This window comes from Lonchura striata, chromosome 16 (assembly GCF_050655825.1).
Source record: "Lonchura striata isolate lonStrDom1 chromosome 16, ASM5065582v1, whole genome shotgun sequence".
Taxonomy (NCBI): Eukaryota; Metazoa; Chordata; class Aves; order Passeriformes; family Estrildidae; genus Lonchura; species Lonchura striata.
Window position 1 is genome coordinate 5,086,240 of NC_140718.1, and position 17,030 is coordinate 5,103,269.

Consider the following 17,030-nt stretch of genomic DNA (forward strand, 5'->3'; position numbering starts at 1 on the left):
GGTAAGATCGAATTTTGGGTCGATAAAATCGAATTTTGGGTCCATAAAGTCAAATTTTGAGTGGATAAAATCGAATTGTGGGCCCATAAAATCAAATTTTGGGCCCAAATAATCGAATTTTGGGTGGGTAAGATCGAATTTTGGGTGGATAAAATCGAATTTTGGGCCCATAAAATCGAATTTTGGGTGGATAAAATCGAATTTTGGTCCGATAAAATCAAATTTTGGGTCCAAAAAATCGAATTTTGGGCCCATAAAATCAAATTTTGGGTGGATAAGCTGCAATTTTGGGTGGATAAGCTGCAATTTTGTGTGGATAAGCTGGAATTTTGTGTGGATAAGCTGGAATTTTGGGTCCATAAAATCAAATTTTGTGTGGATAAGCTGGAATTTTAGCTGGAATTTTGGGTGGATAAGCTGGAATTTTGGGTGGATAAGCTGGAATTTTGGGTGGATAAAATCAAATTTTGTGTGGATAAGCTGGAATTTTAGCTGGAATTTTGGGTGGATAAACTGGAATTTTGTGTGGATAAGCTGGAATTTTGGGTGGATAAGCTGGAATTTTGTTTGGATAAGCTGGAATTTTGGGTGGAATTTTGGGTGGATAAGCTGGAATTTTGTGTGGACAAGCTGGAATTTTGTGTGGATAAGCTGAAATTTTGGGTGGATAAGCTGGAATTTTGTGTGGATAAGCTGGAATTTTGGGTCCAAATAATCGAATTTTGGGTGGATAAACTGGAATTTTGTGTGGATAAGCTGCAATTTTGGGTGGATAAACTGGAATTTTGGGTGGATAAGCTGGAATTTTGTGTGGATAAGCTGGAATTTTGGGTGGATAAGCTGGAATTTTGTGTGGATAAACTGGAATTTTAGCTGGAATTTTGGGTGGATAAGCTGGAATTTTGGGTGGAATTTTGGGTGTATAAGTTGGAATTTTGGGTGTATAAACTGCAATTTTGGGTGGATAAGCTGGAATTTTAGCTGGAATTTTGGGTGTATAAGCTGCAATTTTGGGTGGATAAAATCAAATTTTGGGTGGATAAACTGGAATTTTGGGTGGATAAGCTGCAATTTTGTGTGGATAAGCTGGAATTTTGGGTGTATAAGCTGGAATTTTGGGTGGATAAGCTGGAATTTTGGGTGGATAAAATCAAATTTTGGGTGGATAAGCTGGAATTTTGGGTGGATAAGCTGGAATTTTGTGTGGATAAGCCGGAATTTTGGGTGGATAAGCTGGAATTTTGGGTGGATAAGCTGGAATTTTGGGTGGATAAACTGGAATTTTGGGTGGATAAGCTGGAATTTTGTGTGGATAAACTGCAATTTTGGGTGGATAAGCTGCAATTTTGGGTGGATAAAATCAAATTTTGTGTGGATAAGCTGGAATTTTGGGTGGATAAGCTGCAATTTTGGGTGGATAAGCTGCAATTTTGGGTGGATAAGCTGCAATTTTGGGTGGATAAGCTGCAATTTTGGGTGGGTAAGCTGCAATTTTGGGTGGATAAGCTGGAATTTTGGGTGGGTAAGCTGGAATTTTGGGTCCATAAAATCAAATTTTGTGTGGATAAGCTGGAATTTTAGCTGGAATTTTGTGTGGATAAGCTGGAATTTTGGGTGGGTAAGCTGGAATTTTGGGTGGATAAGCTGGAATTTTGGGTGGACTTTTGGGTGTATAAGCTGCAATTTTGTGTGGATAAGCTGGAATTTTGGGTGGATAAGCTGGAATTTTGGGCCCATAAAATCGAATTTTGGGTCCATAAAATCGAATTTTGGGTGTATAAGCTGCAATTTTGTGTGGATAAGCTGGAATTTTGGGTGGATAAGCTGGAATTTTGTGTGGATAAGCTGGAATTTTGGGTGGATAATCTGGAATTTTGGGTGGATAAGCTGGAATTTTGGGTGGATAATCTGGAATTTTGGGTGGATAATCTGGAATTTTGGGTGCGTCACTGACTTGTTGGCGGCGTGGCTGTAGCTGACCACCTCGGCCAGGATCCACTGCTCGTCCCCCTCCAGCGCCTTCACCCGCGCCGCCACCTTGTCCCCGGGCTTGGCCACGTAATCGCCCGCGGCCGGCACCGCCCCGCACAGCGGCGGGGGCCTGCGCAACGGGAAAAGGGGTTAGAGGGGAAAGGGGGAAATATGGGGGTTTAGAGGGGAAAAATGGGGGGAAAATGGGAGTTTTATAAGGGAAAAATGGGATTTTTAGAGGGGAAAATTGGGGGGAAAATAGGGGAAAATTGGGATTTTTAGAGGGGAAAAATGGGGTTTTTAGAGGGGAAAAATGGGATTTATATAGGGGAAAATTGGGGAAAAATGGGATTTTTATAGGGGGAAATTGGGGGAAATGGGGTTTAGAGGGGAAATGGGGAAAAATGGGGGTTTAGAGGGGGAAATTGGGGGGAAAATGGGATTTTTAGAGGGGAAAAATGGGATTTTTAGAGGGGAAATGGGGGGAAATGGGGGTTTAGAGGGGAAATGGGGCTTTAGAGGGGAAATGGGGAAATGGGGGTTAGAGGGGAAATGGGAAATAGGGGTTTAGAGGGGAAAAATGGGGTTTTTAGAGGGGGAAATTGGGGGGAAAATGGGGGAAAATTGGGATTTTAGTAGGGGAAATATGGGAGTTTTATAGGGGAAAAATGGGGGAAAAATGGGATTTTTAGAAGGGGAAAAATGGGATTTTTAGAGGGGAAATTGGGAGGAAAATAGGGGGAAATTGGGATTTTTAGAGGGGAAAAATGGGATTTTTATAGGGGGAAATTGGGGGAAAATGGGGTTTTTAGAGGGGAAAATTGGGGGGGAAATGGGAGTTTTAGAAGGGGAAAATGGGATTTTTAGAGGGGAAATTGGGGGAAATGGGGGTTTAGAGGGGGAAATTGGGGGGAAAATAGGGGAAAATTGGGATTTTAGTAGGGGAAAAATGGGATTTTTAGAGGGGGAAATTGGGGGGAAATGGGAGTTTTATAAGGGAAAAATGGGATTTTTATAGGGGAAAATTGGGGGGAAAATGGGATTTTTATAGGGGGAAATTGGGGGGTAAATGGGATTTTTAGAGGGGAAAAATGGGGTTTTTAGAGGGGAAATTGGGGGGAAAATAGGGGAAAATTGGGATTTTAGTAGGGGAAAAATGGGATTTTTATAGGGGGAAATTGGGGGAAAATGGGATTTTTATAAGGGAAAAATGGGGTTTTTAGAGGGGGAAATTGGGGGGAAAATAGGGGAAAATTGGGATTTTTAGAGGGGAAAAATGGGATTTTTATAGGGGGAAATTGGGGGGAAATGGGATTTTTAGAGGGGGAAAATGAGTTTTTTAGAGGGGGAAATTGGGGGAAAATGGGAGTTTTATAAGGGAAAAATGGGATTTTTATAGGGGAAATTTGGGGGGAAAATGGGATTTTTATAGGGGGAAATTGGGGGGGAAATGGGAGTTTTATAGGGGAAAAATGGGGGGGAAAATGGGATTTTTAGAGGGGGAAATTGGGGGGGAAATGGGAGTTTTATAAGGGAAAAATGGGATTTTTATAGGGAAATTTGGGGAAAAAATGGGATTTTTATGGGGGAAAATGGGGAGGAAATAGCGAAAAATTGGGGGGTAAATGGGATTTTTTTATAGGGGAAAATGAAGGGAAAAATGGGATTTTTTTTTAGGGGAAAATTGGGGAGGAAATGGGATTTTTACAGGGGAAAAGTGGGATTTTTATAGGGGAAAAGTGGGATTTTCATAGGGAAAAAAAATGGGATTTTTTTCCTCCCCATTTTCCCCCATTTCCCCTCAGTTTTCCCCAGGTTTGCCAACCCACAGCAGCAGCATCCTCTCCACTCCCAACTCCACTTTTATTCCCCCAAATTCACATTTTTCTCCCCAAAATTTTCCACTTTCCCCCCAAATCCCTCTTTACCCTCCCAAAATCCTCATTATTTCCCAAAAATTCCCTTTTTTCCCCATTTCCCCCCATTTCCCCTCATTTTTCTTCCCATTTCCCAACCCAAGCAGCACCACCCTCAGCCCTCCCAAATCCCCTTTCATTCCCCTAAACTCCCTTTTTTCCCCACTTTCCCCCCCAAATCCCTCTTTACCCTCCCAAAATCCTCATTATTTCCCAAAAATTCCCTTTTTTCCCCATTTCCCCCCATTTTTCCTCATTTTTGCTCACATTTCCCAACCCACAGCAGCACCATCCTCAGCACTCCCAAATCCCCTTTTAGTCCCCCAAATTTCCTTTTTGTCCCCCAAATTCCCATTTTTCCTCCCCAAATCTCTCTTTACCCTCCCAAAATCTTCGTAATTCCCAAAAATTCCTAGTTTTTCCCCATTTTTCCCAATTTTTCCCCCATTTTCCCTCCCATTTCCCAACCCACAGCAGCAGTATCCTCAGCACCCCCAAATCCCCTTTTATTCCCCCAAATCTCCCATTTATTCCCCCAAATTCCCACTTTCCCCCCCAAAATCCCTCTTTACCCTCCCAAAATCCTCATTATTCCTAAAAATTCCCTTTTTTCCCCCATTTCCCTCCCATTTTCCCTCATTTTTCTTCCCATTTCCCAACCCACAGCAGCACCACCCTCAGCCCTCCCAAATCCCCTTTTATTCCCCCAAATCTCCCTTTTTTTCCCTCAAATTCCCACTTTTCCCCCCAAATCTTTCTCTACCCTCCCAAAATCCTCATTATTCCCAAAAATTCCCTTTTTCCCCATTTTCCCCCCATTTTTCCTCATTTTTCCTCACATTTCCCAACCCACAGCAGCGCCATCCTCAGCACTCCCAAATCCCCTTTTATTCCCCCAAATCTCCCCTTTATTCCCCCAAATTCCCACTTTCCCCCCCAAAATCCCTCTTTACCCTCCCAAAATCCTCATTATTTCCCAAAAATTCCCTTTTTTTCCCCATTTCCCTCCCATTTTTCCTCATTTTTCTTCCCATTTCCCAACCCACAGCAGCACCACCCTCAGCCCTCCCAAATCCCCTTTTATTCCCCCAAATCTCCCCTTTATTCCCTCAAATTCCCACTTTTCCCCCCAAATCCCTCTCTACCCTCCCAAAATATTCATAATTCCCAAAATTCCTAGTTTTTCCCCATTTTTCCCAATTTTTTCCCCCATTTTCCCTCACATTTCCCAACCCACAGCAGCAGTATCCTCAGCACCCCCAAATCCCTTTATTCCCCCAAATCTCCCCTTTATTCCCCCAAATTCCCACTTTCCCCCCCAAAATTCCTCTTTACCCTCCCAAAATCCTCATTATTCCCAAAAATTCCCTTTTTTTCCCCATTTCCCTCCCATTTTCCCTCATTTTTCTTCCCATTTCCCAACCCAAGCAGCACCACCCTCAGCCCTCCCAAATCCCCTTTTATTCCCCCAAATCTCCCTTTTTTTCCCTCAAATTCCCACTTTTCCCCCCAAATCCCTCTCTACCCTCCCAAAACCCTCATTATTCCCAAAAATTACCTTTTTTCCCCTTTTTTCCCCATTTTTCCTCACATTTCCCAACCCACAGCAGCACCACCCTCTGCCCTCCCAAATCCCCTTTCATTCCCCTAAACTCCCTTTTTTCCCCACTTTCCCCCCCAAATCCCTCTTTACCCTCCCAAAATCCTCATTATTTCCCAAAAATTCCCTTTTTTCCCCATTTCCCCCCATTTTTCCTCACATTTCCCAACCCACAGCAGCACCATCCTCAGCACTCCCAAATCCCCTTTTATTCCCCCAAATTTCCTTTTTGTCCCCCAAATTCCCACTTTCCCCCCAAAATCCCTCTTTACCCTCCCAAAACCCCCATTATTCCTAAAAATTCCCTTTTTTCCCCCATTTCCCTCCCATTTTTCCTCATTTTTCTTCACATTTCCCAACCCACAGCAGCACCACCCTCTGCCCTCCCAAATCCCCTTTTATTCCCCCAAATCTCCCTTTTTTTCCCTCAAATTCCCACTTTCCCCCCACAAATCCCTCTTTACCCTCCCAAAACCCTCATTATTCCCAAAAATTACCTTTTTTCCCCATTTTTCCCCATTTTCCCTCACATTTCCCAACCCACAGCAGCACCACCCTCAGCCCTCCCAAATCCCCTTTCATTCCCCTAAACTCCCTTTTTTCCCCACTTCCCCCCCCCAAATCCCTCTTTACCCTCCCAACATTCTCATTTCCCCCCAAAATTCCCATTTTTCCCCCCATTTTTGCTCACTTTTCCCCTGGTTTCCCAATCCACAGCGGCAGCGTCATCGCCGACTGCTGCAGCAGCGTCATCAGCACCCCCCTCCTCATCGTCTTCCTGGGCGGCTCCGCCTCGCTGTAAATCCCGGCGATTTTGGCCGCTGGGATAAAAAGAAAATCATTAAAAAATGTAAAACAGCAAAATTTGAGGGGTTTGGGTGGAATTTTGAGGGGTTTGAAAGGGTTTGAGGCGTTTCCCGCCTTTTTTTTTTCCCGCCGCCGTGAGGGCAGCGCCCCCTGGCGGCCGTACCGATGCGCCGCTCCTCCAGCAGCGATTTGATCTCGGCGATTTTATCCAGAGCTCGGCGGAGGACGCTGAGGGGAGGAAGAGAAAGAAAAACGACAGGAAACAAAAGGTGAAAGGTGTGGGGGAAAACGTAAAAAAAATCGGGGGGAAAAAGGTTAAAAAATTGGGGGGGGGGGTGGTTTGGGGAGCGGGGAAGGGGAGAAGGGGTTTGGGGGATGAGGAAAAGGGGTGGGAAATGGGGAGAATTAGGAGGGAATTGTGAAGAAAAAGGGATTTGGGAAGAAAAGGGAGGGAATTGGGAGGAAAAAAGGGGGGAATTTGAGGGAAAAGGAGGGGATTGAAGGGAAAATGGGGGAGATTGAAGGGAAAATGGAATTGTGAGGGAAAAGGAGGGAATTGTAAAGAAAAAGGGATTTGGGAAGGAAAAGGGGAATTGTAAAGGAAAAGGAGGGAATTGGGAGGAAAAAGGAGGGAATTGGGAGGAAAAAGGGCGGAATTTGAGGGAAAAAAAGGGAAAATTGAGGGAAAAACAGGGGATTGAGAGGAAAAATGGGGGAGTTTGAGGGGGGAAATGGAATTGTGAGGGAAAAGGAGGGAATTGGGAAGAAAAAGGGGGAAATTTGAGGGGAAAAAGGGAATTTGAGGAAAAAGGAGGGGATTGAGGAAAAATGGGGGAGTTTGAGGGGAAAATGGAATTGTGAGGGAAAAGGAGGGAATTGTAAAGAAAAAGGGATTTGGAAAGGAAAAGGGGAATTGTAAAGGAAAAGGAGGGAATTGGGAGGAAAAAGGGGGAAATTGTGAGAAAATAAGGGAATTGGGAGGAAAAAGGGCAGAATTTGAGGGGGAAAAGGGAATTGGGAGGAAAAAGGGGGAAATTGTGAGAAAATAAGGGAATTGGGAAGAAAAAGGGCAGAATTTGAGGGGGAAAAGGGAATTGGGAGGAAAAAGGGGGAAATTGTGAGAAAATAAGGGAATTGGGAGGAAAAAGGGGGAAGTGGGAGGGAAAAGGGAGGAATTGTAAAGAAAAAGGGGGGAATTGGAGGGAAAAATGAGGGAATTGTAAAGAAAAAGGGATTTGGGAAGGAAAATGGGGGAATTGTAAAGAAAAAGGAGGGAATTGGGAGGGAAAGGGGGGGATTTGAGGGAAAAAAAGGGAAAATTGAGGGAAAAACGGGATTGAGAGGAAAAATGGGGCAGTTTGAGGGGAAAAATGGAATTGTGAGGGAAAAGGAGGGAATTGTGGGGAAAAAGGGAGAATTTGAGGAGAAAAAAAGGGAATTTGAGGAAAAAGGAGGGGATAGAGAGGAAAAATGGGGGTGTTTGAGGGGGAAAATGGAATTGTGAGGGAAAAGGAGGGAATTGTAAAGAAAAAGGGATTTGGGAAGAAAAAGGAGGGAATTGTGAAGGAAAAAGGGGGAAATTGGGAGGAAAAAGGAGGGGATTGAAGGGAAAATGGGGGAGTTTGAGGGGGAAAATGGAATTGTGAGGGGAAAGGAGGGAATTGTGGGGAAAACTGGAAGATTTGAGGGAAAAAAAGGGAATTTGAGGAAAAAGGAGGGGATAGAGAGGAAAAATGGGGGAGTTTGAGGGGAAAAATGGAATTGTGAGGGAAAAGGAGGGAATTGTAAAGAAAAAGGGATTTGGAAAGGAAAAGGGGAATTGTAAAGGAAAAGGAGGGAATTGGGAGGAAAAAGGGGGAATTGTGAGAAAATAAGGGAATTGGGAGGAAAAAGGGGGAAGTGGGAGGGAAAAGGGAGGAATTGTAAAGAAAAAGGGGGGAATTGGAGGGAAAAATGAGGGAATTGTAAAGAAAAAGGGATTTGGGAAGGAAAATGGGGGAATTGTAAAGAAAAAGGAGGGAATTGGGAGGGAAAGGGGGGGATTTGAGGGGAAAAAGGAAAATTGAGGGAAAAACAGGGGATTGAGAGGAAAAATGGGGCAGTTTGAGGGGAAAAATGGAATTGTGAGGGGAAAGGAGGGAATTGTGGGGAAAACTGGAGGATTTGAGGGAAAAAAGGGAATTTGAGGAAAAAGGAGGGGATAGAGAGGAAAAATGGGGGAGTTTGAGGGGAAAATGGAATTGTGAGGGGAAAGGAGGGAATTGTAAAGAAAAAGGGATTTGGAAAGGAAAAGGGGAATTGGAAAGGAAAAGGAGGGAATTGGGAGGAAAAAGGGCGGAATTTGAGGGGGAAAAGGGAATTGGGAGGAAAAAGGGGGAAATTGTGAGAAAATAAGGGAATTGGGAGGAAAACGGGGGAAGTGGGAGGGAAAAGGGAGGAATTGTAAAGAAAAAGGGGGGAATTGGAGGGAAAAATGAGGGAATTGTAAAGAAAAAGGGATTTGGGAAGGAAAATGGGGGAATTGTAAAGAAAAAGGAGGGAATTGGGAGGGAAAGGAGGGGATTTGAGGGAAAAAAAGGGAAAATTGAGGGAAAAACAGGGGATTGAGAGGAAAAATGGGGCAGTTTGAGGGGAAAAATGGAATTGTGAGGGAAAAGGAGGGAATTGTGGGGAAAAAGGGAGAATTTGAGGAGAAAAAAAGGGAATTTGAGGAAAAAGGGTGGGATTTGAGGAAAAATGAGGGGATTGTAAAGAAAAAGGGATTTGGGAAAGAAAAAGGAGGGAATTGGGAGGGAAAAGGGGGAAATTTGAGGAAAAATGGGGTATTTGAGGAAAAAGGAGAGGATTGAAGGGAAAATGGGGGAGTTTGAGGGGAAAAATGGGATTGTGAGGGAAAAGGAGGGAATTGGGACGAAAAAGGAGGGAACTGTGAGGAAAAAGTGGGGAACTGCCGAAAAAATGGGAATTTGAAGGGGAAAAATGGGAATTTGAAGGGGAAAAATGGGAATTTGAAGGGGATAAAATAGGAATTTGAAGGGATAAAATGGGAATTTGAAGGAAAAAATGGGAATTTGAAGGGATAAAGTGGGAATGTGAGGAATTTGAGGATTTTTGGGTTTAAAAATGAGAATTTTGGACTCACTTGCACTCGGCTTCGGCATCAGCCTTGGCTGTGGTGTAGAGCCCTCGGAGCTTGGTGCGGTAATAGGGGGAAACTAAAATGGAATTTTGGGGGTCAAAATGTGCTGAAAAGCCCCAAAATTCCCCCAAAATTCCCTTTAAATCTGGGAAATTTTTTACTTTTGTTCTCTGTCTGCATCCGCTCGTGCGTCTTCTGGATGTTCACCAGGTTGTGCTCGCTGCGGGAGCGCTCCTCCTGAGGGGGGAAAATTGGGGATTTTGGGGAAAATTGGGGAAATTAGGGAAAAAGGGGGGGAAAGAGGGGAAAATCAGGAAAAAAAGGGGGGAAATTATGAAAAAAGGAGGGAAAAAGGGGGGGAAATTAGGAAAAAAGGGGGAAATGAAGAAAAAAGGAGGGAAAAGGGGAAATTAGGAAAAAAAGGGGGAAGTGAAGAAAAAAGGAGGGAAAAGGGGGGGAAATTAGGGAAAAAGGGGGCAAATGAAGAAAAAAGGGTAAAATTAGGAAAAAATTGAGGGAAAAAGAAAAAAGGAGGGGAAAAAAGGGGGGAAATTAGGAAAAAAGTGGGGAATTAAGGAAAATGAGAAGAAAGGGGGGGAAATAGGGAAAAAAGGGGGAAATGAGGAGAAAATGGGGAAAATTAGGAGAAAAAAGGGGAAATGAAGAAAAAAGGGGGGAAATGAAGAAAAAAGGAGGGGAAAAGGGGAAAATTAAAAAAAAATGAGGGAAGGGGAAAATAAGGAAAAAAAGGGAAATTAAAGAAAAAAGGAGGAGAAAATGGGGGGAAATGAAAAAAGGGGGAAAATGAAGAAAAATGAGGAGAAAGGGGGGGAATGAGAGAAAAAAGGAGGGGAAGGGAGGAAAATTAGAAAAAATAGGGGGAAATTAAGAAAAAGAAGGAAGAGGTAAAATTAGGGAAAAAGGGGGAAATTAAAGAAAAAAGGAGAGAAAAAGGGGGCAAATTAGAAAAAAAGGGGAAAATGAAGAAAAAAGAAGGGGAAAAAAGGGGAAAATGAGAAAAAAAGCGGGGGAAATGAAGAAAAAAAGGTGAAAGGTGCAAAAAAAAAGTTGATTTTGAGGTGAAATGGGTGATTTTTAGGATCCGTGAGTAGAAAGAAAAATTGAATTTGGGGTGAAATGGGTGATTTTGGGGTTCATGAGGGGGAATAATTTATTTTGGGGTGAAATAGACAATTTTTGGGGTGAAATTGGTAATTTTTGAGATTCCAGAGGGGAAAAAAGGTGATTTTGGGGTGAAATGGGTGATTTTGGGCATCTGTGAGGAGAAATAAAATTGATTTTGGGGTGAAATTAGTGATTTTTGGGATACCTGAGGGGAAAAAATATATTTTGGGATGAAATTGGTGATTTTGGGGTGAAATGGGCGATTTTGGGAATCCCTGAGTGGAGAAAAATTTAATTTTGGGGTGAAATGGTGATTTTTGGGATCTGTGAGGGGGAAGAAAGTTAATTTTGGAGAGAAATGGGTGATTTTGGGGTGAAATGGGTGATTTTTGTGGTGAAATGGGTGTTTTTGGGGTGAAATGACTGATTTTTGGGGTCTTTGAGAGGGAAAAAAGTTGCTTTTAGGGTGAAATGGGCGATTTTTAGGGTGAAATTGGTGATTTGGGGGGTCTGTGAGGAGAAATAAAATTGATTTTGGGGTAAGTTTGATAATTTTGGGGTGAAATGGATTTTTGGGGTTTGTGAAGGGGAAAATAGTTGGTTTTGGGGTAAAATGGGTGATTTTGGGGTGAAATTGGTGATTTTTGGGATTCCTGAGGGGGGAAAAGTTGATTTTGGGGAGAAATGGCTGATTTTTGGGATTTCTGAGGAGAAAAAAAGTTGATTTTGGGGTGAAATTGGTGATTTTGGGGTGAAATTGGTGATTTTGGGGTGAAATTGGTGATTTTTGGTATCACCGAGTGTAAAAAAAGCTGATTTTGGGGTGATATTGTTGATTTTGGGGTGAATTTGGTGATTTTGAGGTTTGTGAGGGGGAAAATTTTGATTTTGGGGTGAAAATGTGTGGTTTTGGGGGTGAAATGGGTTAATTTGGGGATCCCTGAGGGGAAAAAAGTCAATTTTGGGAGGAAATGGATGATTTTTGTAATCAGTGAGGGGAAAATATGTTATTTTGGGGTGAAATGGGTGACTTTTGGGACCCCTGAGGGGGGAAAAGTTTATTTTGGGGGAGAAATGTGTGATTTTGGGGATCTCTGAGGGGGAAAAAACTGATTTTGGGGTTCAATGGGTCATTTTTGGGGTTCGTGAGGGAAAAAAGTTTATTTTGGGATGAAATTGGTGATTTTGGGGCAAAACGGGTAATTTTGGGGGTAAAATAGGTGATTTTTGGGGTGAAATGGGTGATTTTTGAGATCCCTGAGGGAAAAGTAAGTTGATTTTGGGATGAAATTGGTGATTTTGGTGGGAAATGGGTCATTTTTGTGGTAAAATTGGTGATCTTTGGGGTGAAATAGATGATTTTTGGGATCCCCGAGGGGGAAAAAAAATGGATTTTGGGGTGGAATTGTTGATTTTGGGCTCCCTGAGCGGAAAGATTTCGAAAACACCGAAACCCTTGAGGATCCCTCGGGGCCAAACGGGACCCGGGGCTGCAAAACGGGGAAACTCCGAGGGGGGAAAAAAACCCCCAAAAATCCTAAAAAAAAAAACTAAAATAAATCGAGGTACCTGCGTCTGTTTGATGAGCTGGTGCAGCTCCCCCAGCAGCTCCGCGATGCGCGAATCGGCCGAGACCAGCGCCATGAGGGGAAAAACGGGGATGGAGGGGGGGGGGGTGGGGCAGAAAATGGCGGCGGGGGGAGAAAATGGCGGCGCCTCCTCAGGGGAGAAGCGGGAGGGGGGCGTAAGCCACGCCCACTTCGAACCATATATGGGCAAAACCACGCCCAGGCTCGAGGGAGCCGGGAAAGCCACGCCCACTTCGAACCATATATGGTCAAAACCACGCCCCTTTACCTTATATGGCGCAAAACCGCGCCTAAACTCAGGGCAGGAAAGGGGACACAAGCCACGCCCACTTCGCGCCATATATGGTCAAAACCACGCCCCTTTACCTTATATGGCGCAAAACCGCGCCTAAACTCAGGGCAGCAAAGGGGAGGAAAGGGGATGTAAGCCACGCCCACTTCGCGCCATATATGGTCAAAACCACGCCCCTTTTACCCTTACATGGTGCAAAGCCGCGGCTGCGTGGCATTATTATTTATAATTCTTAAGCCACACGCATTTCGCGCCATATATGGGCAAAACCACGCCCCTTTTACCCTTACATGGTGCAAAGCCGCGCCTCTGTGGCATTATTATTTATAATTCTTAAGCCACACGCATTTCGCGCCATATATGGGCAAAACCACGCCCTTTTAACCATATATGGCGCAAATCAGCGCGTGTGTGGCGTTATTATTTATGAGCTCTTAAGCCACGCCCACAATAGTGGTTTTTTATGAATGAACTCATGGCAAAGCCACGCCCTACGCTCATTAATATGGATTTTTCTGTCTCAAAGCCACGCCCACCAGCTCCCAAAGGTGATTCAGATTGGGAAAATCACGTGATGGCGGTGTCACATGACCGGCGTGCAACATGGCGGATGAGGAACCGCTGCTGCAGGAAGGTGAGAGGGGAAAAAATCTGGGTTAAAAATGAGGTAAAAAATCGGGATTTCGGGATAAAAAACCTAAAATTAAAACGGGGATAAAGGGACAGGAATGGAGGCGGGAAATGGAACCGGGAGTGGGGAGCGGGATGGGAAAAAACAACCCCAAAAGTTCCTAAAACAACCCCAAAATCTCCCAAAATTGCCCCAAAATCCCTTTTGGAAACTTTTCTCTTCCCCTCCCCCTCCCAGATGAAGACTCCGCCCCGGCCCCGCCCCCTCCGACCTCCTCCTGGCGAATCGGAGCCGCTTTTTGGTGAGTGCCCCGCCCCCACCAGAAGCCACGCCCCCGAAGCCCCTCCCACATCTCTAAACCCCTAAAATTTCCCGCCAAAACTTAACACATTTTGGAGACACCCCCACCCATTTAAGCCCCGCCCATTTTGGACCAAACCCACTTTGAGTGGCCACGCCCATTTAAGCCCCTCCCACATCTTAAAAACCCCCAGTTCCCGCCAAAATTGATCCATTTTTTGGCACCCCACCCATTTAAGCCACGCCCACTTTGACCACACCCTGGTGTGGCCACACCCCTTTAAGCCCCTCCCCCATTTGAGAAATTCCCGCCAAAATTGAGACATTTTTGGGACACTCCACCCATTTAAGCCACGCCCACTCGGACCACACCCTGGTGTGGCCACACCCTTTTAAGCCCCTCCCCCATTTGATAAATTCCCGCCAAAATTGAGCCTTTTTTGGGACACTCAACCCATTTAAGCCACGCCCACTTTGACCACACCCATTTAAGCCCCTCCCCATTTGATAAATTCCCGCCAAAATTGAGCCTTTTTTTAGGAACCCCACCCATTTAAGCCACGCCCACTCGGACCACACCCTGTTGTGGCCACACCCCTTTAAGCCCCTCCCCTATTTGATAAATTCCCGCCAAAAATTGAGCCATTTTTTTAGGAACCCCACCCATTTAAGCCACGCCCACTTGGACCACACCCTGGTGTGGCCACACCCCTTTAAGCCCCTCCCCTATTTGAGAAATTCCCGCCAAAATTGAGCCATTTTTGGGACACTCCACCCATTTAAGCCACGCCCACTTGGACCACACCCTCATGTGGCCACACCCCTTTAAGCCTCTCCCACATTTGATAAATTCCCGCCAAAATTGAGCCATTTTTGGGACACTCAACCCATTTAAGCCACGCCCACTCGGACCACACCCTCATGTGGCCACACCCCTTTAAGCCCCTCCCCTATTTGAGAAATTCCCGCCAAAACTGAGCCATTTTTGGGGCACCCCACCCATTTAAGCCACGCCCACTCGGACCACACCCTGATGTGACCACACCCCTTTAAGCCCCTCCCCTATTTGATAAATTCCCGCCAAAATTGAGCAATTTTGGGGGCACCCCACCCATTTAAGCCACGCCCACTTGGACCACACCCTCATGTGGCCACACCTCTTTTAGCCCCTCCCCCGTTTAAAAAATTCCCGCCAAATTTGAGCCATTTTTGGGGGCACCCCACCCATTTAAGCCACGCCCATTTTGACCCCCACACCTGTGGCCACACCCACCTCAATGACCACGCCCCCAGCCTCTCCCCCAAAATTTCCCGCCAAAACTGAGCCCACTTAAGCCCCGCCCCCTTTGACCACACCCATTCACCCCCCAAATTTTCCCGCCAAACCTGCCCCGTTTTAGCCCCTCCCTTTCCACCATATCCACGCCTTTTCCCGGCAAACCACGCCCACCCGTGGCCACGCCCACCCGCGTGGCCACGCCCCTTTAAGCCCCGCCCCCGCAGGATTTTGGGGCTGTGCAACAACCTCCCGTACGTGGTGATGCTCAGCGCCGCCCGCGACCTGCTGGAGCCACGCCCCGTGAGTGGCCACGCCCCCTTTTTGGGGGACCACGCCCCCTTTTTTGGGTGGCCACGCCCCTTTTCTGACTGGATTTTTTTGGGATTTTTCCCGGGTTTTTTTAGGGGGAGGAGCCACGGAATCGGAGCCGGCATGACTGCGACCCTGTGGGGACTGGGGTGGGTGTGGCTTAAGGGGGCGGGGCTTAAGGGATGGTAATTTAAGGGGCGGGGCTTAAATGGGCGTGGTTTAAATAATGGGGATTAGATAGGAGGGGCTTGAAGGGGCGGGGCTTAAATGGGTGTGGCTTAAATAATGGGAATTAAATAGGAGGGACTTGATGGGTGGAGCTTAAATGGGTGGGGCTTAAATGGATGGGGATTAAATGGGAGGAGCTTGAAGGGGCGGGGCTTAAATGGGTGGGGCTTAAATAATGGGAATTAATTAGGAGGGACTTGATGGGTGGGACTTAAATGGGCGGGGCTTAAGGAGTGGAATTTAAAGGGGCGGGGCTTAAATGGGCGTGGTTTAAATAATGGGGATTAAATGGGAGGAGCTTGAAGGGGCGGGGCTTAAATGGGTGGGGCTTAAATAATGGGAATTAATTAGGAGGGACTTGATGGGTGGAGCTTAAATGGGTGGGGCTTAAATGGGCGGGGTTTAAGGAGTGGAATTTAAAGGGGCGGGGCTTAAATGGGCGTGGTTTAAATAATGGGGATTAAATAAGAGGGGCTTGAAGGGGCGGGGCTTAAATGGGTGGCGTTTAATTAATGGGAATTAAATAGGAGGGGCTTAAAGGGGCGGGGCTTAAATGGGTGGGGTTTAATTATGGGAATTAAATAGGAGGGACTTGAAGGGGCGGGGCTTAAAGGGGAAAAACATAAAGGGGTGTGGCTTAAGTGGGAGGAGCTTAAAGGGGTGTGGCTTAAATGGGAAAGGCTTTAAGGGGTGGAGGTTTAAGTGGGAGGGGCTTAAATGGGTGTGGCTTAAGTGGGAGAGGCTTAAAGGGTGGATTTTGAGGGTGGGAATTAAGGGGCGGGGCTTAAATGGGTGGGGCTTAAAGGGGAAAGGCGTTTAGGGGTGTGGCTTAAGTGGGGGGAGCTTAAATGGGTGTGGCTTAAATGGGAGGGGCTTAAAGGGGTGACGTTTAAAGGGGCGGGGCTTAAATGAGCGTGGCTTAAATGGGAGGAGCTTGAAGGGGTGGGGCTTAAATGGGCGGGGCTTAAGGTGACAGGGTTCGAAAGGGGTTAAAGGGGTGGGGCTTAAATTGGAGAAGCTTAAGGAGGTGTGGTTTAAGTGGGCGTGGCTTAAATTATTGGAAATTAAGGGGGTGGGGCTTAATAAGGGTGGATTAAGGGGTGGGGCTTAGATGGGTGGGGCCTAAGTGGGAGGGGCTTAAATATCGTGAACTGAGTGGGCGGGGCTTAAATAGGTGGGGTTTGGGTGTGGCTAAAAGGGGCGGGGCTTTGGAGAGCTGGATTGTGATTGGGCGGGGTTTAAAGTGGGCGTGGCTTAAGTGGGCGTGGCCTGGCCCCGCCCCTCAGGCCGTCCTATTGGCTGACGTTGTTCCCGCCCTGGTGGTGAAGCTGCTGCTGCCCCTGGTGGGGCCGTACCTGCCCGACAGGTGAGAAAGGGGCGGGGCTTAAAGGGGCGGGGCTTAAAGGGGCGTGGCCTAAAGGGGCGTGGCCTAAAGGGGCGGGGCTTAAAGGGGCAAGTCTTAAAGGAGCGTGTCCTAAAGGGGCGGGGCTTAAAGGGGGCGGGGCCTAAAGGGGCGTGTCCTAAAGGGGGCGGGGCCTAAAAGGGGCGAGTCTTAAAGGGGCGTGGCCTAAGGGGGCGGGGCTTAAAGGGGGCGGGGCATAAAGGGGCGTGGTCTAAAGGGGCGTGGCTTAAAGGGGGCGGGGCTAAAGCAGGGAGGGGATTTTGGGGGAAAAATGGAGATTTTGGGGAGGGGAAATGAGAAAGGGGAATTTTTGTGGGGGTAAAAGGGGATTTGGGGTGAAAAAAGTGAGTTTTTATGGGGGAAAAATGCGAATTTTAGAGGGAAAAGAGAATTTTTGAGGGGAAAAATTGCAGATTTTAGAGGGAAAAGGGAATTCTTAAGG

General features: G+C 46.2%; 2 protein-coding genes across 5 annotated transcripts in view; one reads left to right on the forward strand and one right to left on the reverse strand.

Moving 5' to 3' along the window:
• SGF29 (SAGA complex associated factor 29) overlaps window positions 1-12,600 on the reverse strand; it is a 22,574-nt gene extending 9,974 nt beyond the window's left edge. Inside the window, exons 1-6 of the mRNA XM_085593480.1 lie at window positions 12,128-12,600; window positions 9,595-9,670; window positions 9,437-9,509; window positions 6,458-6,522; window positions 6,179-6,308; window positions 1,955-2,101 (exon numbers count right to left, since the gene is read on the reverse strand). Coding sequence (XP_085449606.1) covers window positions 1,955-2,101; window positions 6,179-6,308; window positions 6,458-6,522; window positions 9,437-9,509; window positions 9,595-9,670; window positions 12,128-12,487 — 851 coding nt within the window. The 5' untranslated portion in view covers window positions 12,488-12,600. The remainder of the gene's footprint in view (window positions 1-1,954; window positions 2,102-6,178; window positions 6,309-6,457; window positions 6,523-9,436; window positions 9,510-9,594; window positions 9,671-12,127) is intronic.
• The window catches only part of CLN3 (CLN3 lysosomal/endosomal transmembrane protein, battenin), a 26,216-nt gene continuing 15,488 nt past the window's right edge, over window positions 6,303-17,030 (forward strand). For 3 of the 4 annotated variants that reach the window (XR_014958703.1, XM_085593476.1, XM_085593478.1), the window contains exons 1-5: window positions 12,940-13,073; window positions 13,308-13,371; window positions 14,874-14,949; window positions 15,054-15,107; window positions 16,473-16,552. Coding sequence is in view for 3 of the 4 variants with exons in the window: in XM_085593476.1 (XP_085449602.1) it covers window positions 13,043-13,073; window positions 13,308-13,371; window positions 14,874-14,949; window positions 15,054-15,107; window positions 16,473-16,552 (305 nt within the window). In the remaining variant the exon portion in view is untranslated. Of the gene's footprint in view, window positions 6,564-12,939; window positions 13,074-13,307; window positions 13,372-14,873; window positions 14,950-15,053; window positions 15,108-16,472; window positions 16,553-17,030 lie in introns of those variants that run through there. The other variant, XM_085593477.1, reaches the window with a different exon arrangement.